Source organism: Camelina sativa, chromosome 19 (assembly GCF_000633955.1).
Source record: "Camelina sativa cultivar DH55 chromosome 19, Cs, whole genome shotgun sequence".
Lineage (NCBI taxonomy): Eukaryota > Viridiplantae > Streptophyta > Magnoliopsida > Brassicales > Brassicaceae > Camelina > Camelina sativa.
Window position 1 is genome coordinate 5225137 of NC_025703.1, and position 22975 is coordinate 5248111.

The 22975-nt window shown below is 38.5% G+C and overlaps 6 protein-coding genes across 11 annotated transcripts; 3 read left to right on the forward strand and 3 right to left on the reverse strand.

Moving 5' to 3' along the window:
- On the reverse strand, positions 1283-3145 carry LOC104764907 (vacuolar protein sorting-associated protein 55 homolog). 2 transcript variants are annotated; one of them, XM_010488514.2, is made up of 4 exons: positions 2981-3145; positions 2537-2588; positions 1784-1908; positions 1283-1699 (listed from the first exon to the last, which is right to left on the reverse strand). In XM_010488514.2, exons 2-4 carry the CDS (start codon positions 2567-2569, stop codon positions 1516-1518), a joined length of 342 nt encoding a protein of 113 aa, XP_010486816.1. In that variant the 5' UTR covers positions 2570-2588; positions 2981-3145; the 3' UTR covers positions 1283-1515. The 2 variants fall into 2 exon arrangements, with proteins under 2 accessions (XP_010486816.1, XP_010486815.1); XM_010488513.2 differs by lacking the exon at positions 2981-3145 and adding an exon at positions 2691-2801.
- Positions 4813-10692, forward strand: LOC104764908 (probable UDP-N-acetylglucosamine--peptide N-acetylglucosaminyltransferase SPINDLY). 2 transcript variants are annotated; one of them, XM_010488515.2, is made up of 18 exons: positions 4813-5230; positions 5533-5949; positions 6106-6267; positions 6355-6530; positions 6621-6696; positions 6981-7109; positions 7392-7511; positions 7597-7665; positions 7750-7831; positions 8009-8103; positions 8181-8245; positions 8328-8526; positions 8636-8830; positions 8923-9017; positions 9113-9248; positions 9344-9561; positions 9637-9764; positions 9852-10692. In XM_010488515.2, exons 2-18 carry the CDS (start codon positions 5557-5559, stop codon positions 10253-10255), a joined length of 2742 nt encoding a protein of 913 aa, XP_010486817.1. In that variant the 5' UTR covers positions 4813-5230; positions 5533-5556; the 3' UTR covers positions 10256-10692. The 2 variants fall into 2 exon arrangements, with proteins under 2 accessions (XP_010486817.1, XP_019097067.1); XM_019241522.1 differs by having other exon boundaries at positions 4813-5205; positions 9852-10276.
- Positions 10947-11927, forward strand: LOC104764913 (casparian strip membrane protein 2). Its single transcript, XM_010488522.2, has 3 exons — positions 10947-11376; positions 11466-11589; positions 11705-11927. The coding sequence occupies exons 1-3, from the start codon at positions 11102-11104 to the stop codon at positions 11918-11920; spliced, it is 615 nt and encodes a 204-aa protein (XP_010486824.1). The 5' UTR covers positions 10947-11101; the 3' UTR covers positions 11921-11927.
- Positions 11821-14810, reverse strand: LOC104764911 (zinc transporter 5-like). 2 transcript variants are annotated; one of them, XM_010488521.2, is made up of 2 exons: positions 12129-14810; positions 11821-11905 (listed from the first exon to the last, which is right to left on the reverse strand). In XM_010488521.2, the coding sequence occupies exon 1, from the start codon at positions 14666-14668 to the stop codon at positions 12173-12175; it is 2496 nt and encodes an 831-aa protein (XP_010486823.1). In that variant the 5' UTR covers positions 14669-14810; the 3' UTR covers positions 11821-11905; positions 12129-12172. The 2 variants fall into 2 exon arrangements, with proteins under 2 accessions (XP_010486823.1, XP_010486822.1); XM_010488520.1 differs by having other exon boundaries at positions 11850-11928.
- Positions 14910-21067, forward strand: LOC104764910. Of its 2 annotated transcripts, none has more exons than XM_010488518.2 (18): positions 14910-15032; positions 15140-15581; positions 15697-15788; positions 16195-16359; positions 16487-16880; positions 17250-17368; positions 17471-17543; positions 17626-17852; positions 17936-17980; positions 18330-18372; positions 18501-18692; positions 18906-19009; positions 19143-19209; positions 19381-19575; positions 19928-20050; positions 20155-20325; positions 20528-20587; positions 20672-21067. In XM_010488518.2, the coding sequence occupies exons 1-18, from the start codon at positions 14992-14994 to the stop codon at positions 20783-20785; spliced, it is 2667 nt and encodes an 888-aa protein (XP_010486820.1). In that variant the 5' UTR covers positions 14910-14991; the 3' UTR covers positions 20786-21067. The 2 variants fall into 2 exon arrangements, with proteins under 2 accessions (XP_010486820.1, XP_010486821.1); XM_010488519.2 differs by having other exon boundaries at positions 19426-19575.
- LOC104764909 (protein trichome birefringence-like 8) lies at positions 20643-22685 on the reverse strand. Of its 2 annotated transcripts, XM_010488517.1 has the most exons (5): positions 22214-22685; positions 21483-21872; positions 21235-21393; positions 20815-21148; positions 20643-20734 (listed from the first exon to the last, which is right to left on the reverse strand). In XM_010488517.1, the coding sequence occupies exons 1-4, from the start codon at positions 22615-22617 to the stop codon at positions 20821-20823; spliced, it is 1281 nt and encodes a 426-aa protein (XP_010486819.1). In that variant the 5' UTR covers positions 22618-22685; the 3' UTR covers positions 20643-20734; positions 20815-20820. The 2 variants fall into 2 exon arrangements, with proteins under 2 accessions (XP_010486819.1, XP_010486818.1); XM_010488516.2 differs by lacking the exon at positions 20643-20734 and having other exon boundaries at positions 20796-21148.

Below are 22975 nucleotides of genomic sequence, written 5' to 3' on the forward strand. Positions count from 1 at the left end.
ATCGGCGAAGTCAGATAAAATGCCAAATAAAAGTTTTGAGCTCAAAATGGAGAAACTAATCTCCATTCGCACATCTAATTGAATCATCATCCTTCGCCGTGTTTAAAAAAAATCAAAATCAAAGAAAAAAACAAGTTCAATTTAAAAATACTAGGAGCGATCGAAAAACAATTCGTGAAGAAACAATGATGTATATAAAAGAGAGACTTAATAAAAGTAAAATAAAAACTTTTAGAACAACGATTACAATCCTACAAGACGACGGCTAAGTCCGTGAAGAGCTTCACGAAGATATATATATATATATATACAGATATGAAGTAGGGTTGATCTCCGTGAAATTACGTTCTACCCTTATGAGGTTTATCGTTGTTAGTCCATGGGCTTATCTGAAGGGCCTTCGGACGTATATTATCAACTCTTTTAATTATAAAATCAAGAAATAATAATTCAACTCTGTTATTAAAATCTTAAACACAAACAATAAAAAAGAGGTTCGAAAGGATCAATTCAAGTCTAGGCCCTAGTGATGCCCCCGCACTGACACGCCAAGTCAAAACGTGTGTTGCCTTTGAACTCAAATTCTCTACTTCGACATGAACTCATGCATTAATTTCATCTAAAAACTGACATGGACAATTAAAAATATGTAAAAAACAAACTTCTTTATAAAGTAGCAAACACAAAGTAAATTATTTGACTAGAAGTTATCTTTTTGTTCAGAAGGGAGATGGTACAAGTAGTTACATTTGAGCATCTCAAATAATAATAATCTCTTTCTTTCCTTTTGCCCCGTAGTTGCACTAAACTTGGAACATACGAACAGAACAAAAGTGGGTTATATTGTCTAAATTTTTTGATAGGTCTCCAAGGATCCGGAGCTAATTCTCCGGATATCACAGATTTGAGATATCCACCTTCACCAACATCGCAAGCTGTTTGGCCACAATATGTCTCAGTCCATTTAGATCCGCGGGAATCGAAAACCATAATGGCTTTTCTTCTCTACGTCAATGAAGAAGCTCCCAAACCATAGCGACTTTCTTCTGTTACTGTTACTATCATTTTATAATTTTCTATATCACGAATCCAATCCTAATTAACGAGGGTCTTCTTGAAGAATCCAGACTGTTGTGATTGAGAGGTGTGACAGACCATCTCAACATATTAGGGATTTACTCTCGTTTCTTGATATGCAAGTACCAAATCTACTTTTTGCTTCCTTAATTGTTCATGTGCATGAAAGTAAGACTGCAGCACATTTAAAAACCAAAACTTATAATCCTGCAACAAAAAACTGTTCCCTGAACATGTAAAACCACATATTTTTGGCACTTGTTTCCAGAAAACATTCACAATGATGAATACAACTTTTTACACAGACACTGATTGATACAAAGCTTTACAAAAGAGTGAGAAGAACACAACTTTCCTAACCACTTTTTTTTTTCTCGGGTTCATAATAACTCATACGAATCCAATTAGTAAATCACGAGCAACAAGGCTCTCTGTTACCTACCAGTCATCATCAAGACTAGCCCGGTGAAAACACATGACAGTGCAAATGAATATGAAGAACGATGTGAATTCTATGAGCATTGCGCCAGTCTCGATCATATGTGCATGCCTTAAGATGATTGGGATAGCGAGGCTCCCCACTGTCGATGCTCCCGTCAAGAACTTAGCTGCATCTATCCACCTGCGTTTAAACGACGAGCAAATTTGGTAATCCATGTTTCATCATGTAATTCGAAGTAGCAGTAAAGTCTCTTTAGTAACTAACCCTCCACCGTCCCGACTAGTAAGAAATTGGGTTGAGCCTCCTCCAAAGAACATACAAGGCATAGGCACCACTACATACATGAGTGCTGATAGCATTGGCCACCAATTACCATATATCGCGCACGCCTGACCATCATCACAAACAAATAGTTAGCGCTAAATTTCTCATATGACTATAACATGTGTTACTTATTGCATGGCATAATCAGGTACAACAAGGGAATAACAAAATATGAAAAACTGATCAGATATGTAAATCTAATGGTCCCTTCTTCTTCTAATCAAATTGCAAGAAAAACAAACTAGACCTATATAAGGACTTGATAGAAGTTGACGGGAGAAGATGCTTGAGTTTAGAGAAGTTCTTCAGAAAGTCTAAGTTATTTAGTAAGTTAGACACTGAGTTAGCACCTGCATCAGCTAAGGATAACTAAGGAACCCAGCTTAGCATATACAGATATACTAAGGTCGTTTAGTGTGGGAATGTGATAAGGATACGAATCCAGAGCTCGTTAATCAAGATACAAGAGAGTGAAGCTCAAAACTACAAATATGCAAGAAGGTTTGAATGTAACAGTTTTTTACTTGAGAAAGTATCTAGTAAGCCCAAGCATAAAATAGGCCAAGACTCACAACTATGTTTGGTAGACCAACCGCAACCAGGGTACAAAAGGAGACCAGTATACTCAGCTCACAACCTAACAGCTAAACTTCAAGAGTTATAAGATAAGTAGATTGCTAAATAGAAACGTACCAGGATTTGTAGGAGGATACTAGATGAAAACATGAAAGCAAGTCCAGCAAGTCTGTGAAACCAAGAAAATATAAATCTGTAAGATCACGAGAATCCATACACTCTGATATAACAAGTCAAAGTAATCAAAAGAGCTTCAAGTCTTAAAACTTACACTGTACCAAAAACAGCAAATTTGGAGCATTCCAGGAGCAATCACATCGGAAAATTGAAGAAAAAAAAAGAAAGCAAACAATGAGTGAGCTTGAACATTTCAAAAAAAAAACCCTAGCTCACAAAATTAACAAATCATGAAACACCACGAAAAGAACCAAGATCTGAGTAATTCAAGACTCAAATCTAAAACCGTACGGAAGAATTTGAACATAGAGCAAATCGAATTGAATCTAATTCGATTCCGCCGGGAAATGATACTAATATGAAAGAGAGGTGATTAGATTTTACCTTCGATGGTCATCGCCATGTCGACGAATGGAAAAAGTTCTGATTACCGGAGATTGATCGCCGGTGACTGTTAAAGAGAAGGCGACGATTTCGTTGTTGCCCTTTGAGAGAGAGAGGAGAGAGAGAGAGAGAGAGAGAGAGAGAGAGGAGCAAAACAAAGGAGTCGCGATTTGGGAGCAAAATAAAAAATCAATGTCTGACCGGCCAATATTGGTTTTCTCTCGTAATCGATGTAATCCTTTTGGTTTTGCTGGTTTAATTTGGTTATTATTGGGTTCAGAATTGTGATTTTGATATTAGTTTAGTCCAATTAAAATTATTAAAAACTAAGTGAAGTGACATTATTAAAATTACCGAGAAAAATAATAACTCATTCATAAAGAAGAAAAATATTTTATAACTGAAGATTCTGAACCAGTTCATACCAATCATTCATCAAAATATGAAATGCTGAATAGTTTTTTGTAATTTCTGAAACAACAATTAGTCGAGTTGATTCGTCACCATAAAATTAGTTAGGGTATGTAAATCCACTAAATAACTTTCTGGGACTCAAACGTCATGTTATCATTTGCTTAGTGCGTTCATGTCTGGTGGATGATTCAAAAGTTTTCATAATGATGCCATTGTGATTTAACTTTACATACTTTTCTGTAATGTTAAACCCCAAATTATTAACCTTAGTTTAATAATAAGAGAAGGTGTACTGTTACCTTATTCTTCGTTAAGCAAGGTGCGTTATTTGAGTTTTGCTCCCAATAAGTAAGGTGTTTATTTAAAAGTGGCTCTTCCGTTTTGGAGTAAGTCTTTCTGAGTAAGCTGTAAGTAATAGCATAGTCCATTAATTTGACAATGAAAAAAAAATAGCATAGTCCAATTACTTTACAAGATGAGATGACATAATTGCAACAACTAGTTGAGAGAGTTTGAGACATGGAGGAGGCCGACATGTTCCTAACTATTCAACACCCCACTTGTGATACTTCTTTGCTCTGTTGCCCACTTGTCTCTGCACACGAGAGTGGTTTTTTTTTTTGTTAATTTGGACGTTTAATCGTAATTACTTTAAATAAGGAGATTTTGCTTGTCCAAAATTAAACAAAATGGTTAAAAATGCCTTTGGATATTTTACTGATGATTGATACATTATGTAGACACTCAATTTACTTATAAAATTTATCTTATACCATATCAATCTGTGAGTTGAAATCAAATCCTACCAACTATGGACCTCTACTATTAAGTATTAAATATTATTTTGACTATAGTAAACATATTAACTTGCAAAATTTACTCAAATTTATATAAGCGTGGATAACCTAGTTATAACTGTTTTTTACAAAAGAAAATATTATTCTTACCATCAGCGGTTCAGGTTTGATTACCACAAAAACTGTTTACTTTTTCTTCTTGAGGTCAAAATTATCTTTTTATTTTTTACCAATTTGTTTTCCGAAGTCAACTTGTTTGTTCTACATGTGACTAATTGAGCAAATTATAGAGATGTCAATAATTCCATATCTCCATCGTCAATCTGACTGCAAGAGAACTAGAGAAGTATTATTTTTTTTATTTATTTTTTTTTTTTTGACACATATAGAGATTGATTCATATAAATCTAGTCCATGAAAAATAAAAAATCTCCTAAATAGTTGGACATAGATTCTCATTATTAAATCTATGAAATATACATTCATTTATTTTATTTTCATATCTGGGGTTAATTATTTTTCCTTATTACATGACTGATTTCCTTATTTTTTCCTTTTTTCTTTGGCAAAATAATTATTACTATATTGTCTATTTTGTCATATTGTATTAAAAAAAAAAAAGAAGGAAACAATCATCCAGCCGTGAAAAAAAAGAAGAGACAAGCCAGGAGAGAGAGCTAATCTGAGTCGTTGCCTCTGTCCACTGGCTCGGACCGACCTCGTACCTCTTCGCGCTTTGTCCCCGAGCTTATAATAGAGGCTAACCTGTCGCCTTCTCCGCCTCCGCTCCCTCCATTCACGGCCAAGCAACGACTCCACCGCTTCGGCTTCTCTGAGGTTTTATAAAATCCTTAACTTGCTTGCTTGCTACTGATCAAGCTTTCTCGAGGAGCGAGGGCGGGGGATCAGCTTCTTCTCCTATGTCTTCTCTACTCACAGCTATCATTCTTCTCTAGCCCACTCGATTTCGTCGTCTTTAGCGGCTTCAGAGCTTCGTCGTTACTACAGAGTCAGGTTCCTCTTTCGTTCAGGCTTTGCGGTTAGTTATCGTTAAACCCTAATTATCGCAACTTGGTTGTTTTCTTTTACTCTCTTGTTCAGATGCATTCTCTTCTTAATCGTTTCTTTTGGTTTAATTCCTAGGGTTTATATCCCAAAGGTGTGATCTTTTTGCACATTTCTCCACTTGTTTGATCTTAGGGTTTTATCGAATTGAATGTGATGACTTAGAGTTAATACTGTTAAAAGATCAATTCTTTAGCTTCATACATTTTTCAGCAGTGCAAGGCTTAATCTTTTCTCACTTGTTATTGATTCTGTGCTGTGTTTGTTTCCTTGAAGGTACTCAAGTTTTAAGGTGCAAAGATGGTTGGGTTGGAAGATAATACTGAGAAAGAGAGGTCACCAGTGGTAGAGAACGGTTTCTCCAATGGACCTCGGTCATCTCCTAGCACAGGTGTTTTGTCTCCATCACAAAAGGCCATTCAAGGGAACGACACACTTTCTTATGCCAATATTCTTCGGGCAAGAAACAAGTTTGCTGATGCGCTTGCTCTCTATGAGACTATGCTGGAGAAAGATTGCAAGAATGTTGAAGCTCACATTGGGAAAGGGATATGCTTGCAGACGCAAAACAAAGGGAATCTAGCTTTCGATTGTTTTTCTGAAGCTATCAGGTTGGATCCGCATAATGCTTGTGCCCTCACCCACTGTGGTATTCTTCATAAAGAAGAAGGGCGCCTCGTAGAAGCTGCTGAGGTGTGACATTACATTACCTTCTATCTGTAGTGATTTGCATTAGAGTGTGCTGCATTAGTTAGGCTGTACAAACTTGTTAACTCGGTGATATGCATTAGTTTTCTTTTTTTAGGTAAATCAATTTCTAACTATTATTTTTCATCATATTTTGCACAGTCCTACCAGAAAGCTCTGATGGCAGATGCGTCATACAAGCCAGCAGCAGAGTGTTTAGCAATTGTTTTGACCGACCTTGGAACTAGCCTGAAGCTGGCTGGGAACACCCAGGAGGGAATTCAAAAGTATTACGAAGCCCTTAAGATTGACCCGCACTATGCTGTAAATTTTCTGATCCTCTACCATTTCACACTGTTGGTGCCATTTAACTGATTCTCTAGTTGATTACGCTGTAATCTCGTTATGCAGCCTGCATATTACAACTTAGGTGTTGTATACTCCGAAATGATGCAATATGACAATGCCTTGAGCTGCTACGAGAAGGCTGCACTTGAGAGGCCTATGTATGCTGAAGCATATTGTAACATGGGTGTCATCTATAAGAACCGTGGTGACTTGGAGATGGCAATCACTTGTTATGAGAGGTAGTATATCTGTTATTTGGTTGCTTGCTAACTTAGTTGATGGTATAAGTGTGGCACTGATATTTTTTCTTCTTCTTCTTCTTCCTTTAGATGTCTAGCTGTGTCTCCAAACTTTGAGATTGCGAAGAACAACATGGCCATAGCTCTTACAGATTTAGGAACAAAGGTAAGAGTCGCTTTTATCATAATTTTGGTAACTTAAGGATAACTTTTTGTAAGGGGCGCCTTCTGGAAAATTCATTATAAACTTCGTTTTGTTTAGCTGGCTTTTGTGCTGTATGTGCTTTTTACTTAAGTCACGGGAATGGCATTGGAATGTGTTTCTGTTCTCTAGTACAGATTTTCACTTCAAAATTTTGGTCTGCAGTTTACAGTGTCTTAATCCTTCTTTTACCATTGGTGAGAAGCTGTGGAGCTGCGAGTATATCTGACTTGTCAATGATATTTCAGGTTAAACTTGAAGGCGATGTGACCCAAGGAGTGGCATATTACAAGAAGGCTCTCTATTATAACTGGCACTATGCAGATGCTATGTATAATCTTGGGGTAGCTTATGGTGAAATGCTGAAGTTCGACATGGTATGTAGTTTGTGTTTTACTCATTTCTGTTAGTCAGTAATTGTGTGTTTGTTATTTGCGTGTTTATCTTTTCTTCGCCACAGTACTTGCGTGATAAATGATCTTTATCTTGATAAGTTTAACTACCTATACTTCGATCCTCTCCCCATGTTCTTGTAGTTCTTGTAATTAATTTAAAACTACAGGACATGGGCTGAGAATGTAGATCCCTGTATATTAGAATGAGAAATGCAGCCAAAGAATGAAATATATCTGTGTCATGATTGCATTCTTAATGTGCAGGCAATTGTCTTCTATGAGCTTGCTTTCCACTTCAATCCACATTGTGCTGAGGCTTGCAACAATTTGGGAGTGCTTTACAAAGACCGTGACAACCTTGATAAAGCTGTAGAGTGTTATCAGGTATTATTTTTGCAGATATCTGCAGCAATTCATGAGAATTTCATTGTGTTCGATGGCTAGTAATGATATCTCCCAACCTATGTAGACGGCTCTATCAATCAAACCCAATTTCGCGCAGTCGCTTAATAACCTTGGTGTCGTCTACACAGTCCAGGTATGATATAGATTAAGGGTGGCTTACAGTTTTCTTAATTGAATCTCCAGTATCGATAGAATGTTGATTCCTCTGATATTACAGGGGAAAATGGATGCTGCTGCCAGCATGATCGAGAAGGCCATCCTTGCTAATCCGACGTATGCAGAAGCTTTTAACAACTTAGGTTTGTTATCTACTCTTCTGTTCTTTTTGAGCTTCCTTGTGTGTAACCAATGCTTGGAAATTTTATTCCTTCTAGGTTTAGATTTTATGTTCGTGTCCTTTCTTTTTCCTACCTCCCTGGCGCTAAGAGTCGTTTAGTGTCTGTTATAACCATTTTCATGGTGCGATTCAAATGTAGGTGTTCTTTACAGAGATGCTGGAAATATAACTATGGCTATTGATGCTTATGAGGAATGCCTTAAGATAGATCCAGATTCCCGCAATGCTGGCCAGGTATTTATACTTTAGCATGCTCTTCTTGATATAAGGTTGAAAGATATGTGTTTAAAACCTGCCTGTCTCTTATGTAGAACCGATTACTTGCCATGAACTACATAAATGAAGGTCTAGATGACAAACTATTTGAGGCTCATAGGTATGCACATATATTATTAATAATGTAGATTTGTATTATACGCTTTTGTGGGCCTTACAGTGAAAAACTCTTATGACCACAGAGACTGGGGTTGGCGCTTCACAAGATTACACCCTCAATACACTTCATGGGACAATCTGAAAGATCCAGAGCGACCTATCACCATTGGATATATCTCACCAGATTTCTTCACTCATTCAGTATCTTATTTCATTGAAGCTCCCCTTACGCATCATGATTATACAAAGTACAAAGTGGTGGTTTATTCAGCGGTAGTTAAGGTAGGATTCTTACCTATATAAAATACATTTTCCCTCAAAGCAATACATTTTCTGTTTTCTCGTGGCATTTTCCCCTTTAAGCAATCCTTGATCTCTCACGGTTTTGCAGGCAGATGCAAAAACATACAGGTTTAGGGATAAAGTGTTAAAGAAAGGTGGAGTTTGGAAGGATATATACGGGATAGATGAGAAAAAGATAGCAAGTATGGTCAGAGAAGACAAGATTGACATTTTGGTAGAACTCACTGGTCATACGGCAAACAACAAGTTGGGAACAATGGCCTGCAGGCCAGCACCTGTTCAGGTGAGAGAATAGATAAATCTATCTCATGTTATTTTTTTGAATTTTCGTTTTAACTTCCCATTTCAAGTTTACTTTATTGTCTAATATACCAGGTTACTTGGATTGGCTATCCAAATACTACGGGCTTGCCCACTGTTGATTACAGAATTACGGATCCGTTGGCTGATCCATTAGATACCAAACAAAAGTATGTACTGGTTCATGATGAAATTTTCGGGTTTTGGGAGTGATCCAAAGATAAAACCTTAGTACTTTTGATTTATTTTGTGGACTTGGTTGCAGGCAGGTGGAGGAGTTGGTTAGGCTTCCAGAGTGTTTTCTTTGTTATACACCTTCCCCAGAGGCTGGTCCTGTTTGTCCAACACCCGCACTTTCCAATGGCTTTGTCACGTTTGGTAGTTTCAACAATCTCGCAAAGGTTAGATAGTTTTTGCCCTTGGACCATTCACACCTATCCCCTTTCGTATCTCGTTTATGTTTTGATAGGCTAATTTCTGTGTTTGTGCAAATCAGATCACTCCTAAGGTGCTGCAAGTGTGGGCTAGGATACTGTGTGCAGTTCCTAATTCTCGCTTAGTGGTAAAATGCAAACCTTTCTGCTGCGATAGTATTAGGCAGAGGTTTCTCACGACGCTGGAGCAGCTTGGGTTAGAATCAAAGCGTGTTGATCTCTTGCCATTGATTCTTTTCAACCACGACCATATGCAAGCTTATTCCTTAATGGATATTAGGTAAGATTTGACACATCGTTCTCTGTAAAACACTGCGGCGAATAGATTCACATATTCAATTTACATTAAATGCAGTTTGGATACATTCCCTTATGCTGGTACTACCACTACCTGTGAATCTCTCTACATGGGAGTTCCATGTGTTACAATGGCTGGTTCAGTACATGCGCATAATGTTGGTGTCAGTCTTCTCACTAAAGTTGGTAAGCACTCAGCAAAGTTTGGTTCTTTTGCCAAATTTGGTTATACTCGGGACATCTTTTAGCTAATGCAACCATTTCTTGAATCAGGATTGGGACACCTGGTTGCTAAAAACGAGGACGAATATGTTCAGTTATCTGTTGATCTAGCCTCTGATGTCACAGCTCTTGCTAAATTGAGAATGAGTCTCCGGGATCTAATGGCTGGATCTCCTGTTTGTAATGGACCTTCCTTTGCTGTTGCTCTTGAATCCGCATACCGGAATATGTGGAGAAAGTACTGCAAAGGTGAAGTGCCATCGTTAAGGCGAATGGAAATGCTGCAAAAAGAGGTCCAAGATGATCCCTTAATCTCAAATGACTTGGGAGCATCAAGACTCAGCGTTACTGGAGAAGCCACTCCTTCTCTCAAGGCCAATGGTTCTGCTCCTGTACCTTCCTCTTTACCAACCCAATCCCCGCAGCTCTCAAAGAGATTGGATTCCACTAGTTAGATACCGGAGTTAGATACCCGGCAACTCAAGCTGCTGCAAAATGCCGGAAAATTAAGAAAGGTCAATCAATGTCTTTGCAGATTCATGACCCGTCTGGGAAAAGGTGTGAAAGGAAAGAGTCCATGAGCTCTTCCTGCTTCTTACTTCCAAGACTATAGGAACTAGACTTTAGATTACTGCTTGTGTAGTAAAAAGAACAGTAAAATCACCCTTTTTTTGTTCTGTCTCTTACCACTCTTAGTTTAGCTTTACATGATTCTTAGGAAGTCATTAGGTGGAAGTGAATTTGGAGTTTTTCTTCTCATTTGAGAGATCAAGTTGTTGTGTATTAGTTAGGGGGTTTTAAGGCTTTTTAGGATGCTTGTTTTCATGTGCTGGATTTTGAATCATATGATAGTAAATATAGTTATTGCCAAAGCTTTTCAGTGTCCAAACTATATCATTATATAGCAATTTAAATATTGCTCAAGCTTAATCCCATGAAAATCAGAACAAAGTTGGCATATTCTCTATTGGTTAAGGAAAATGAAGGATGTGAGGACCCAGTGAAAGACTTTTCAATTATGAAAACACTAATATTTTAGTTAAATCTAGAGACTTTTGACTTGTATTATGTTGCCAACTCCATCTCTTTAATTAATTAATGTGGAGAGAGTAAAAAGGCAAGCAACTACTCTTCAATTCCCCATTTCCTACTGCTCCATTGATTCCACCAAAGCCCTGAAAACCTTATAAAACCCAATGCCTAATCCCTTTTGCTCATTCACCACCAAAGCATCGAACTTTTACTGATATTCCACTTTCAAAGCAACACAAGATTAAGTAGCAAGAAACAAATTAAGAGATATGAAGCATGAAGCTACTATCATCGATGTCCCTGCAGAATCCAGCTCAGCCATGAAAGGCAAAGCTCCTCTAATCGGTGTTGCTAGAGACCACACTGCTACTGGCTCAGGTGGATACAAGAGAGGTCTTGCCATCTTCGACTTCCTCCTCCGTTTAGCCGCCATTGTTGCAGCTTTAGCCGCTGCTGCAACTATGGGAACAAGTGACGAGACTCTTCCATTCTTCACACAATTCTTACAGTTCGAAGCTAGTTACGACGACCTACCAACTTTCCAGTACGATTTATAAATGTTTGATCAATCATATAGATTCTTTCCATTTCTTGTGAAACAAGTAATCTAATTAGGTCATAATTTTACTTCAGGTTCTTTGTGATTGCCATGGCCTTAGTAGGAGGATATCTCGTTCTGTCTCTTCCAATATCCGTCGTTACAATTCTTCGCCCTCTTGCTACTGCCCCAAGACTCCTCTTGCTTGTTCTTGACACTGTAATATACTCAAAACTCTTCAAATTACATTACGTTTCTTTCTTAAGTGATAGTTTTACAAAAACTTTGGTATTAAGTAAAAATGTAAAATAATAATAAATCGTGTTGGGAACAGGGGGTTCTGGCGTTGAACATGGCGGCTGCCTCATCTGCGGCAGCAATATCGTATCTAGCACACAGTGGAAACCAGAACACGAACTGGCTCCCCATTTGCCAACAGTTTGGAGACTTCTGTCAGAAATCCAGCGGAGCTGTTGTCTCCGCCTTTGTCTCCGTAGTCTTCTTCATCATCCTCGTTGTCATCTCCGGCGTCGCTCTGAAAAGACACTAATCAAAAACCTACATAAAGTACATGTCTGTTCATCATTATTGTAAAATTGAAATCATTTGTGTAAATTACTCATCATGCCTCGTGTTGTATTAATCTTTCTAAAAGGAAAAATGAAAGTGTGCTTGTTTTTTCTTTAACACAAAATTGAAATATATATATCAGTTTCTAAGATAAAAAGGCCTATAACACAAAGTAGAACTAGACACACCAGCAGCAGAAAGCACGATTAATTCGTGTCTCCAGTGTCAATTGCTATGAACTAACAGATTCCACCTGTAGCGTCAAATCCTTTACTCCTGCATCTTCTAACAAACGTGAGATTTGTAATTTAGTATTTGTCCTGTCTGAATCCGCTGATACAAGGAGATGGAGAGTAGCTACGACTTCTGCGTTCGTGAAACTCCATACATGCAGCCTCTGAATATTGCAAACACCTTTAGTCTTAAGTATGTTCCTCATAGCTTCTTTCAGGTTATGCCTGTGAGCTCTAGGGACTCTTTGCAGTAGAATCTCTGCAGAGTTTCGGAGCAATGGAATGACGGAAGCGATGATGAGGATGGAAATGAAGATAGAACTGGCTGGATCAGCAACTAACCAGCCCTTGTACTTGATCAAGAGTGTCGATATCACAACTCCAACACTCCCCATTGTGTCTGCCAAAACATGAAGAAAGATTCCTTCCATGTTGTGGTCAATGTGGCGATGCTCCGTCTTTTCGCCTTTCCCATGTTTGTGATCAGCATGATGCTCATGGTCGTGACTGTGGTTGCACTCCTCGTGTTTATGGCTATGGGAATGATGATGATGGTCACGCTCATGATGTTCCTCAAGTTTATGGCTATCAGAATGCTGATGATGGACATGTTCATGATGTTCTTTATGTTTATGGCTATGAGAATGCTGACGTTGATGGCCGTGCTCATGATGCTCCTCATGTTTATGGCTATGGGAATGCTGAGGATGATGGTCGTGCTCATGATGCTCCTCATGTTTATGGCTATGGGAATGCTGAGAATGATGGTCGTGCTCATGATGCTCCTCATGTTTATGGCTAGGGGATTGGTGTGAGTGAGAATGTGCGCAACCAGATCCACCATGAGCATGATGATGTTCCTCGTGGAAAAAGATCAACCCGACAACATTCACGAGAAGCCCTCCAACTGAAACAACCAAAAGACTATTTGTAGAAATCTCCTGAGGATCCAAGATTCTCTCAATCGACTCGAGCACAATCAAAGCCCCAACAAGAACAAGGAAAACCGCGTTAACATAACCAGAAAGCACTTCAAATCTACCTCGGCCATAGTTGTACTGATGGTTTGCAGGAAGACGGGAGATATAAGATGCATACAGCCCAACAGCCAAAGCAGCACAATCAAACAACATATGACAAGCGTCTGAGATCAATCCAAGACTGTTACTCATAAACCCAGCCACAAACTCAACAACCATATACGCCGTATTGATCAAAAGAAACAACGCAATCTTCCTCGATTTCTTCTCGCTCAAAATGTGACGTATAGGCTTCATAAACGTAGTGGAAAAAGACTCAGGTGATCCCATCCCAATCTCTTGGTACTCTGGATTCACAGAGTCCAACTCTCTAACAGCAACATAAAGCAACAAACCACACAACAACAATCCCCAAAGAGATAGCTCAGGAAAATAGAAAAGCTCCAACACAATAGTGCATAGAAACGTAACAAGAAACTCTCTTTCTGAATCCTTCTTCTTCGAGCTCGAAAACTTATCATCATTATAACTCTCACTCAACAACACTCCAAATACAACAGTATTAGCTAAAGGCCAACCTAAATTCCCAATAGAGACACCATCATCACCACTAACAGAGAAGAAAAAACTCCAAATAGCAAGTGGGAACAACAAGAGAGTGGTTAGAAACAGAGACAGTAATCGAACTCGTTTCTGATCTAGTTGTTTGATCTCAACCCAATTCGTTGAAACTTTCTCATAACAAGCCAAGAACCCAGATAGAAAAGGAAGCAACAAAGGCCAAATCCTCAAGCAATTCTCTTTAGGGTAAATCCAAAAACCCCAGCTTTGAACAGATGATGAAAACGGGAAGCAATCAACACGATCCCAGCTGATTGATAACAACAACAAGCCCGCGAACAAAACGCAAAACCCACGAACCTTAGATGATCGAGTTCCAATTCCACCATTATCAGAGGATAAAGCTCTAGCTGAGACAGTACCGGAGAGTTCAGCTAAGATCATAGCAGCAGCACTACAGTAACGAAGAGCTTGGAAACGAAGAAGGAAGACGAAAGCAAGAAGAAACGATTTAGCGAGTAAGAGTTTGAATTGAGAGGAAGAAAGAGATGAAATCGAGAGAAAGGAACGATTTTGATGGCGGAGAAAGAAAGGGTCTTTCTTAGAAGAAGGAGAAGGAGAGAAGAAAGAGAAAGAAAGAGAGAAAAGAAAAGAGAGAAGAGAGACGAGGAAGGAGAAAGGGAAAAGAGAGAAAGAAGGAGAAGAACGAAGGAAAGGTAAGAGAGAGTATAGAGATCTAAGAGAGAAGAGGATGAGAAAGAGAAACGAAAGTGATGATCTTGTATTGTTGTTGCTGCTATGGATCGATCTGGAGGTGAAGGAGGAAGAAGAGAGACGGGCTTTTGAATGTGTTGGAGTTGGAGTGTAAGGGAAAGAAGGATAAGTTCTTCCCATTGTTGGTGTTGGTACTGATAGACGATTCGGTCGATGTTGTTGATGATGATGATCCGCCATTGTTGATCAAACTGTGTGATTGATTCTTCTAGCTCTCCTCTGCTTTTTCTTACATTTCAGCTTCTTTGTTTGTCTGTCGCCGTCGTCTATTGTTAATGCTACGGTGAGTAGTAAGAAAAGACCATACGTGGCGTTATATAATTGGACCTTCACGGAAGTATCTTTGGGTATATACTGTTTCTTTTTGTTTTTCTGGGTTTAAGGATAAAACGAGCCTTCCTGGTGCCACGTCACCTTTTTTTCTTCTTCTACTTCGTCTTCTTCATTCTCGTCAATCATCATCTTCTTCACCAAACCAAAATCGGGAAAAATATTGATGTTAGATGGCAGTTAGACTACAGAGACCTGGTCTTGTATCCTCAAGGTAACCTTCGATTTTGTGATCCTTTTGCGATTTATTTATTAGTCGGAATTTAATTTGGGGGTTTTCATCTTCACCAGTGCTTAATACTGAATCTCCTTTATCTGTAGCTCTTCAAATCAATGTCAGCGGAGGATGTCTATTGTAACTTTCATATCCTGTAAAAAGACGGTACACTTGGAGTACTTGTCAAATTGTTGGAGCAATCCTAGTAGTAGTAGGAGTCATTTGTTTGTAAGATATGGTTATTTGGAAAAGAGCAAAATTCGTAGATCACAGAGTCTGGTCTTGGCATCTGCTGAAGATGGAGTGGCTATTAATGGAAGTCCGAAGCCAAGATCTGGCAGTGATTCTGTGGAGGTGAGGACCAGTTTCACCGGATCAGTAGAATATGAAAACTGCTGTGATGGACTCATTCAGTCTTTGCACGATGCTGCCAGAACTCTTGAGTTGGCTGTTATAGAAAAGATTTCTCCGTCTAGGTTTTCATGGTTTTCTGTGACTTGGCTTGGTGCTGACAAAAACGCATGGGTCAAGACCCTTTCCTATCAGGTCTGTACTTGTCTTTTTAGTTTCAATCATCTTTAGGCTTGTAAACAAAGTGTTTTCGTGTCCATGTCTTTAGTCTCCATATTCTCGATTCTGAACTTGGATTCTTGTTTCACAGGCTTCTCTGTACTCCTTACTACAAGCAGTAAATGAGATTTCTTCTAGAGGAAATTACAGAGACGAGGATATTAATGTCTTTGTTCAAAGGAGGTACTACTTCACAAGTTAACTATTGAATGAGCACAAATTGTTTATACGTTTTCTCGTCATAAAAGTTTATGCCTGCTACTTCCTTCCCAAGATGTTAGATTTCTTTTACTTAACTGATAGATAGTTATCTGATGTATTTAATTTATTCATGCAATGTCTAAGTTGGCTAAGCTATTCCTAATGAATCTCAGGATGGCTATGTTAACTAGTGAACACAAAAATTCTAGCCTTTGCAAAGATTGTTTGAGATTTCCAGTTGTGTTACTTTGTGGTACATTTCCCGCATATTCTTCTGAGGAATCTTCTTTCATCAATGTTAGATATCTTTCTGGAACTGGTCGTGCTATAACCCTGCCTTTGAGTTATTCTATATTTTTGATTTTGTGAAATTTTTGGCATTAAACAGCTTATCACGCCAAGCTGCTCCCCTTGAGAATATGATGCGAGAAAATCTATCTTCGAAACATCCTAAAGCCTATGAATCGTTTTGGTCCGAGCAAATTCCTTCCACTGTGACATCTTTTGTGAATTATATAGAGGGAGACCAAAGATTTGTTGCTGCCACTTCTGTGTATGTTTTCTCTTTCAAATGTCCTTTTTTGGTTTAAAGCGTTCGAATCTCACCTTATAAGTACTGTAAAACACTAGTTTGACTGTGAGGTTTTGATGAAGTAACAGTTCTTTATGTTTCATTCCAGCTATGCGAAAGGGAAGTCCACAGCTGCTAGTAATGAGGTTGAGGTGTCACTTCTCATGCTTGTGCTCAATTGCATTGCAGCCATAACGAAAGTTGGCCCGGCAAAATTTTCCTGCCCGCCCTTCTTCTCTGTGATTCCAGATACAACTGGAAGATTGATGGAAAAACTTGTAGACTTCGTTCCACTTCCCCAAGCGTATCATTCAATCAAAAGCATAGGCCTACAAAGAGAATTTCTTACTCACTTTGGTCCTCGCGCAGCAGGGTGCAGAGTAAATGGTGACATTGCTACAGATGAAGTTGTTTTCTGGGTCGATCTTATACAGAAACAACTGCAGCGGGCTATAGATCGAGAGAAAATATGGTCAAAGTTAACAACATCCGAATGTATAGAGGTAAGGATTAGAAACGTCTAGAGGACACATTTAAGAAGCTTCAGGCTTTCTGTGCAGTGATCATATGAGTTCTTTTTGATGTTTGAATATGAGCATAATAACTTGTCTAGAGTACTTTCCTTGGAAGTGCCATTCCAAACATGAGGAAGTGGCAGTGGCACAAACAATTTAGAAATTTAAGGATCTAGATAAAGTGACGCTTGTAGATGCAAAAACAAATATTGGTAGACGTTAGTTTTCAGAGTTCCTTTTTGGTAAAAAAAACAGTGATTCCAAGTTTATCTGGGTTGTATTATCCTGTCAGATTTATGGCAGTATACTTGTATATAAAACTTCTGAAGTTAATTGGCACCTGTTGGTGCCTTGCAGGTTTTGGAGAGAGATTTAGCAATTTTTGGATTCTTCATTGCTTTAGGCAGGAGCACACAGACTAATTTAGCTGCAAATGGTTTTGATTCCCTGGAGAATCCTTTGGAGGACCTTGTTAGGTATTGTCACTGTTTCACCCTATTTACATTCCCATACACTTTTGTAACTTTGATGTTTGCTTATCACACTCTTACCTATACGCATGAACTATTTTAATTCAGGCATCTTATTGGGGGTAGCGTCCTGTACTATCCTCAACTTTCAGCCATCAGTTCATACCAGCTGTATGTCGAGGTAGACTAGACATTAATCAAATCATTGGTAGAAAAATTTTAAGGACTATGTTGATATCTTTTCATGGAAATTTGTTGTGTAGGTTGTTTGCGAAGAACTAGACTGGATTCCTTTCTATCCAAACAATACTAGCACACAGCCTCCAAAACAATCACATGGGCATAAGAGCAAACCAGAAGGGCCACCTAATTATGAAGTTATTCCCGAACTGTTGGATGTTTGCTCTTATTGGCTACAGAGCTTTATTAAATATAGTAAATGGCCAGAGAATCCTTCTAATGTCAAGGCAGCTAAATTCTTATCCAAGGGGTATTAGACATGTTGTCTACTCAATATTTGGACAATTAAGGAAGTAAGTAGTTATCGTGCTGACTGTCTTTCTTAATGTTCAGGCACAAGACTTTGGTTCGGTGTAAAAAAGAACTGGGGATATTAAAGTAAGATAACGGAAACCCCCTCTCTCTAATCTGTACATATATGCCTGCATTTGGAAAATCTCTTTCCTGCTTGATTGATATACTCTACTAATAGTTGAGAGTGTACCTGTGAGAAACATACTTCCAAGCAAAACTCAAAGCATATGTCTTGGATATTTACAATCATTGTCGTAGGTACAACAAATTGTAGGGAAAGCATCCTTGACGGTCGCCTCCATTAACTTTGCATTTGTCACATTCATGATTCTGGAGCATTTGCCTTCATCAGTTACTATCAATCTAGCAGACTGTCTGCATTTGGATAATGTGTTATGCAGGATGGAAGTGACAAAAACCTATTTTTTGACAGGAATGCATCATCAATTGTTAGAGAGGCGAACTCATTTGACAAGGTTCGTCTTTTATGAATTAGTCTATTGGAAAGGACTGTTGTACTTCGTACATTACTTAGATCCGATTCCTGTTAAAGATTGTTATCATATTGAAGACAATTTATATACTAACAATACATAGTCCCCAGGCCCTAGAAAGTGTAGATGAAGCCCTCATGAGGCTGGAAAGCCTGTTACAGGAGTTGTATGTATCAAAATCATCGTCTGGGAAGGAACAAATAAAAGCCGCTTGCTCTGACCTAGAAAAAATAAGGAAGCTTAAGAAAGAGGCTGAATTTCTAGAGGCAACTTTTAGAGCCAAAGCAGCTTCCTTGCAACAGGTTTCTGTTTTTCATTATCACCTTTTGTTTTGATCCTGCTAGTATATATATTATAATTTATCTGAATGCCATATGGGCCAAAACAAACCAGTTGTACCCCTTTTTACGAAGTGCTGCATCAGTCTCACTATAGGATAAGAAAGATATTTTTGAAAGTGTATGTTGTGTTTTTAAATCTGTGTGGGAAACTAAAACCTCATGTGGTGAACTCAGGGAGGTGACAAAAATGATTCTCAGGAATCCTACGTGGTACAGAAACGGTATTTTAAAGGGAAAGACACAAACAACGCAATTAGTACTGAGGATCAAGGCAAAAGGTATGGTACCTATTGCTTACTATTATTCCTCTTGACACCTAGCTACCGTGATAGTTTGAGCTAATATAAGTGTGACGACTCTTTCGTTCCATTCTGGTCACAATGACGTACTTGTTGTTTTCCTCCGCATTAGTTTGAGTCGTGGATTCTGGGGATTCTTTGTACGGCCTACAAGGAAGAAGCTTGATCCTGAGTTATCGGTAAGCTCTCCATTTTGTGACCCTATCTCAAGTATTCTGGCAACGGGCTTTGCTGATGAAATTTTCTGATGGCTCTTTTGCGTAGTACTCTGTGTTTATTCAGTCAGTGTATACTACTATTTCGTTTTTATTTATATGAAGATGTTGCATTTACAATCCAGCCATTTCCAGTCTAGCAGGGATAAAGGTTCAAGTATTTTTTTCCTGCATATGCAGAGAGATGAATATATTGGGAAATCCAGTGGAAACTTACTTAGCGCAGACTCGGAACCAAATGAGATCAGCCGATTCGAAATTCTTAGGAATGAGCTGATAGAACTGGAAAATCGGGTCAAAAGAAGCACTGATCAGTCAGTAGATGAGGAGGTTAGTAACTGCTGCAAGATTTCTTAACTATCAAATTGCTAGTCTCAATGATGTACTCATTTCCTCTTGAGTTCAATAAAAAGCTCTGACCAAAAGGAGAATGGACATATTTATTAAACAGTGCGTTTCAGTTGGATTTACCATCATTTAAGTAAGTAAAACCCTGTATTATGAATAATGCTATACTGACCTAATTCTGTGTAGTGCTCTTAGCTCTGTTACGCTCATAAATTAAACTTCTCAACATGGTAGAAAATGACCAGTCAACTCCGTTTTAGTAATTTAAAATGTTGGGTCTTGCGTCTTTTGTGTCACCAGTACAAGCTTCCAAGTGTTTGTTCATATTTTACAGGAAAGAATCTCTGCGGATACTCCTCAACCAAGCAGTAGAACGGAAAATGTTCAGTTGGTTCAGACTCCAAAGAAGGAAAACATGATTGAGAAAACTCTTCAAAAGCTAAGAGAAACCACCACGGTACCAATATCTCTTCTAGAGACTAAAATTATATGGCGTGTTTCTCTGTCACTGGGTCATAGTGTTTTCCTCTGTCAGCTTTGTTAACTTTTTTACATTTACAGGACGTGTGGCAAGGCACTCAACTTCTTGCCATCGATTCAGCAGCTGCTATACAGCTACTTCGGAGGTCTCTAATTGGTGATGAATTAACAGGAAAAGAAAAGAAAGCCCTGCGCAGAACCATGACTGACTTGGCATCAGTTATTCCCATCGGAATTCTAATGCTTCTTCCTGTAAGTCAAAAATAACCTTTACAGAGAAGTTTATGTTCACCTTTTTGTAATTCTGATCATGTTATACACTTTCACTGAAATATTCCAAGCTACATCTTTAGATAGTTGCTTTGTACAAATCTGTGGCACAACCTCTGCAGTGTTAACATTTCTCATTTTCTAGTCTATGGGACTAATATAATGAGTAAGCTATTCTGAACAGGTCACAGCGGTTGGTCACGCAGCCATGCTGGCTGGAATTCAGAGATATGTGCCAGGCCTGGTACGCATGTCTTCTCTATACATAGATACATCAGAATTCAAAACCTTCTCCTTGACTTAACTTTTGATAATATCCTTCATTCAGATTCCATCCACATACGGGTCCGAAAGGTTGAACTTATTGAGACAGCTTGAGAAAATCAAGGAACTGCAAACAAATGAAACTGAGACCGAAGGAGTCGAGGAAATAGCATTATGACTAGAAGGAAGCGATATATAGTTTTATACCTCTATTCATTTTGTTCGGTAACTCATTGCCAATAGCTGCGCATAGAGAATCTCATTCCAAGTGTCAGGCACACCGGGTAAGCACCAGTGACTGCAGTCTTGAGGAGCATCTTCAGGAGTTCCTGGTTCTCGAAACCGCGAAGGATGAGCATCCTTCCTGAACTCAGTCAGATATGTAATGTTCAGAAACTTAACCTTACTATGTTCATATCTCATTTCTTGGATTACTTGAGAAATATAATTGTTGTGGATAGGATCAGGTTCCATTTTCTTCATATCAGTCTCTGGCTCTGTCTCTGCATCACACAAACCACCCAAGTTCCATGTCCCGTTCCTGTGAACACCCAAAAAGCTCAAACCTGGTCAAATTTCTAATGAATTTCGTCTGATTCGCCCTCATTGATTGTTTCTGAAACAGACCTGTAATGTACAGGAGAGAAGCTTCTGAAGAAGACATAACTACTCTCAGAATCTAGTCTCTCTAAAACCCATGACTTCCATGTCTTTAAAGACTTCCCAAATCCCTCCATTACTCCCATTGTCTTGTTCAATTTCCCTCCCTCCTGAAAATAGCAACCCCTACAACAACAACAAAAGAAACCCGGTAAGACTCATCAACCACATTTTTCTTGTTACCAGAATGTTGGATTTGCACAAGAAGTTTTTACGCGTTAAAGGTCTTGTCTTCGTTCCACCAATGTCCTGTATTGAAGACTAGAACATCAGACCCGACCCATTTTTTGGACTGCCAGTTAAACTCATCGACTCTAACCGTCATTTTGACATCTACCGGTGAGTTTTCAGGTGGCCGACCAACCACAACCAGAAACGGTGTTCTATGATATTCAACGGTTAGGTTTTGTTTCGGAAATCGCATTGAAAGGAAACCTTTATGCTTGCTTATAGGGTTCCCGTATACTTCATATATCTCAGATTTGTTAGACACTGCTTGTGACAGCATACACAGAAGAGACTCCCATTGGTTTCTTCCGATAGAATCTCCGACGAACACAATCCTCCCATTCCGACTCCTCTCCAGAAAATCACTTGCATTAAATCTATTATTGTTGTCACACAAGTAAACAAAGTCACGTTAGTTAACAAATAAAGTTAAAATTTTGAATTTGATTGGCGCAAGATTCATAACTAAAGCAGGTTTAAAGTTTCAACCCCACAAAACCAACTCAAATTAAAGTGGGCAGGTTTAAAATCTTATTAAAATGAAAGTGGGATGTTAGCTGCATTGTTTGATGGTAATAACTCTAAAACTCTAGTGAATCAATGAATTGCTTGTAACCCTAATAAGCCTTCGATGTTTGTTTGTTTTTTTTTTACTCATAACCAAAATCAACCAATACCTTAAGATCCAAGCAAAATTACATAAGAGTAAAGTTACTACCGTGGAAGGTCGCAGCCATGTGGTTGCCATCGCCATTCTCGGAAACCAAAATCTTTTCTTCCGTTATTCAAACAACGGAAACCAGGATCTAGAAACCGACACTCTTCTCCATAAGAGGTTTCGTCCACATCACGTTGTCCACGAACCCATCTTCCGTATGAATAGTCGCATACGTCCTCGTTTCCTCGTTCCTTCGTTAGGGTTCTCGATGAATACAAGAATCCAATACATTGATAAGGCTCAAAGCCGGCAAGATCGACGACGACGACAGAGAATATTAGGAAGCTGATGAGAAGAGAGATCCCAACAAATACAGGTTTCTTGATCTTCAAGGTTGAGAAGAAAGGAGACGAAGATAGAGAGACAAGCTCCTTCAGAGGATTCGTTTCTTGATGATGATCCATGTCGCCGCATAAGATGCAATCTCTCTCTCTCTCTCTGTTGTAAAGAAAGAGACGTGAAAATGTGAATACGCGATCTTCTTTTTGGCAGAGAAAAGTATAAATAAATATGTTTCGGTAGGCAATAAATTCACAATTAAATTATTAATAGATCCATCATCAATTCATCCATGTGACAGACAAAAATATTAATAGAATGCATCCCACATAAACTAATTAACGTATAACAATAGAAGTTTCCTCACCATGTTCGTTTTCACATTTTATTAGATCGAGACGACTATCATATTTGTCAAAATATTATTATAATTCTTAACTGAAAGATATGATCTAGATGAAAGATATTTTTTAAAATTTTCTA

Bases quoted from the DNA above. Each gene is read 5' to 3' on its own strand.
- LOC104764907 (XM_010488514.2), bottom strand. From the start codon at position 2,569: ATGTTTTCATCTAGTATCCTCCTACAAATCCTG. The intron at 1,909-2,536 runs GTACGTTTCTAT...GATGATGGTCAG, and splicing joins GTATCCTCCTACAAATCCTG to GCGTGCGCGATATATGGTAA. The intron at 1,700-1,783 runs GTTAGTTACTAA...GTTTAAACGCAG, and splicing joins ACTAGTCGGGACGGTGGAGG to GTGGATAGATGCAGCTAAGT.
- LOC104764908 (XM_010488515.2), top strand. From the start codon at position 5,557: ATGGTTGGGTTGGAAGATAATACTGAGAAAGAGAGGTCACCAGTGGTA. The intron at 5,950-6,105 runs GTGTGACATTAC...TATTTTGCACAG, and splicing joins GCCTCGTAGAAGCTGCTGAG to TCCTACCAGAAAGCTCTGAT. The intron at 8,104-8,180 runs GTATTTATACTT...TCTCTTATGTAG, and splicing joins ATTCCCGCAATGCTGGCCAG to AACCGATTACTTGCCATGAA.
- LOC104764913 (XM_010488522.2), top strand. From the start codon at position 11,102: ATGAAGCATGAAGCTACTATCATCGATGTCCCTGCAGAATCCAGCTCA. The intron at 11,377-11,465 runs GTACGATTTATA...ATTTTACTTCAG, and splicing joins GACGACCTACCAACTTTCCA to GTTCTTTGTGATTGCCATGG. The intron at 11,590-11,704 runs GTAATATACTCA...TGTTGGGAACAG, and splicing joins TCTTGCTTGTTCTTGACACT to GGGGTTCTGGCGTTGAACAT.
- LOC104764911 (XM_010488521.2), bottom strand. From the start codon at position 14,668: ATGGCGGATCATCATCATCAACAACATCGACCGAATCGTCTATCAGTA.
- LOC104764910 (XM_010488518.2), top strand. From the start codon at position 14,992: ATGGCAGTTAGACTACAGAGACCTGGTCTTGTATCCTCAAG. The intron at 17,369-17,470 runs GTATTGTCACTG...ATTTTAATTCAG, and splicing joins CCTTTGGAGGACCTTGTTAG to GCATCTTATTGGGGGTAGCG. The intron at 20,051-20,154 runs GTACCAATATCT...TTACATTTACAG, and splicing joins AGCTAAGAGAAACCACCACG to GACGTGTGGCAAGGCACTCA.
- LOC104764909 (XM_010488517.1), bottom strand. From the start codon at position 22,617: ATGGATCATCATCAAGAAACGAATCCTCTGAAGGAGCTTGTCTCTCTA. The intron at 21,873-22,213 runs GTAGTAACTTTA...CAACAATAATAG, and splicing joins CATGGCTGCGACCTTCCACG to ATTTAATGCAAGTGATTTTC. The intron at 21,149-21,234 runs GTCTGTTTCAGA...GGGTGTTCACAG, and splicing joins TTCTCTCCTGTACATTACAG to GAACGGGACATGGAACTTGG.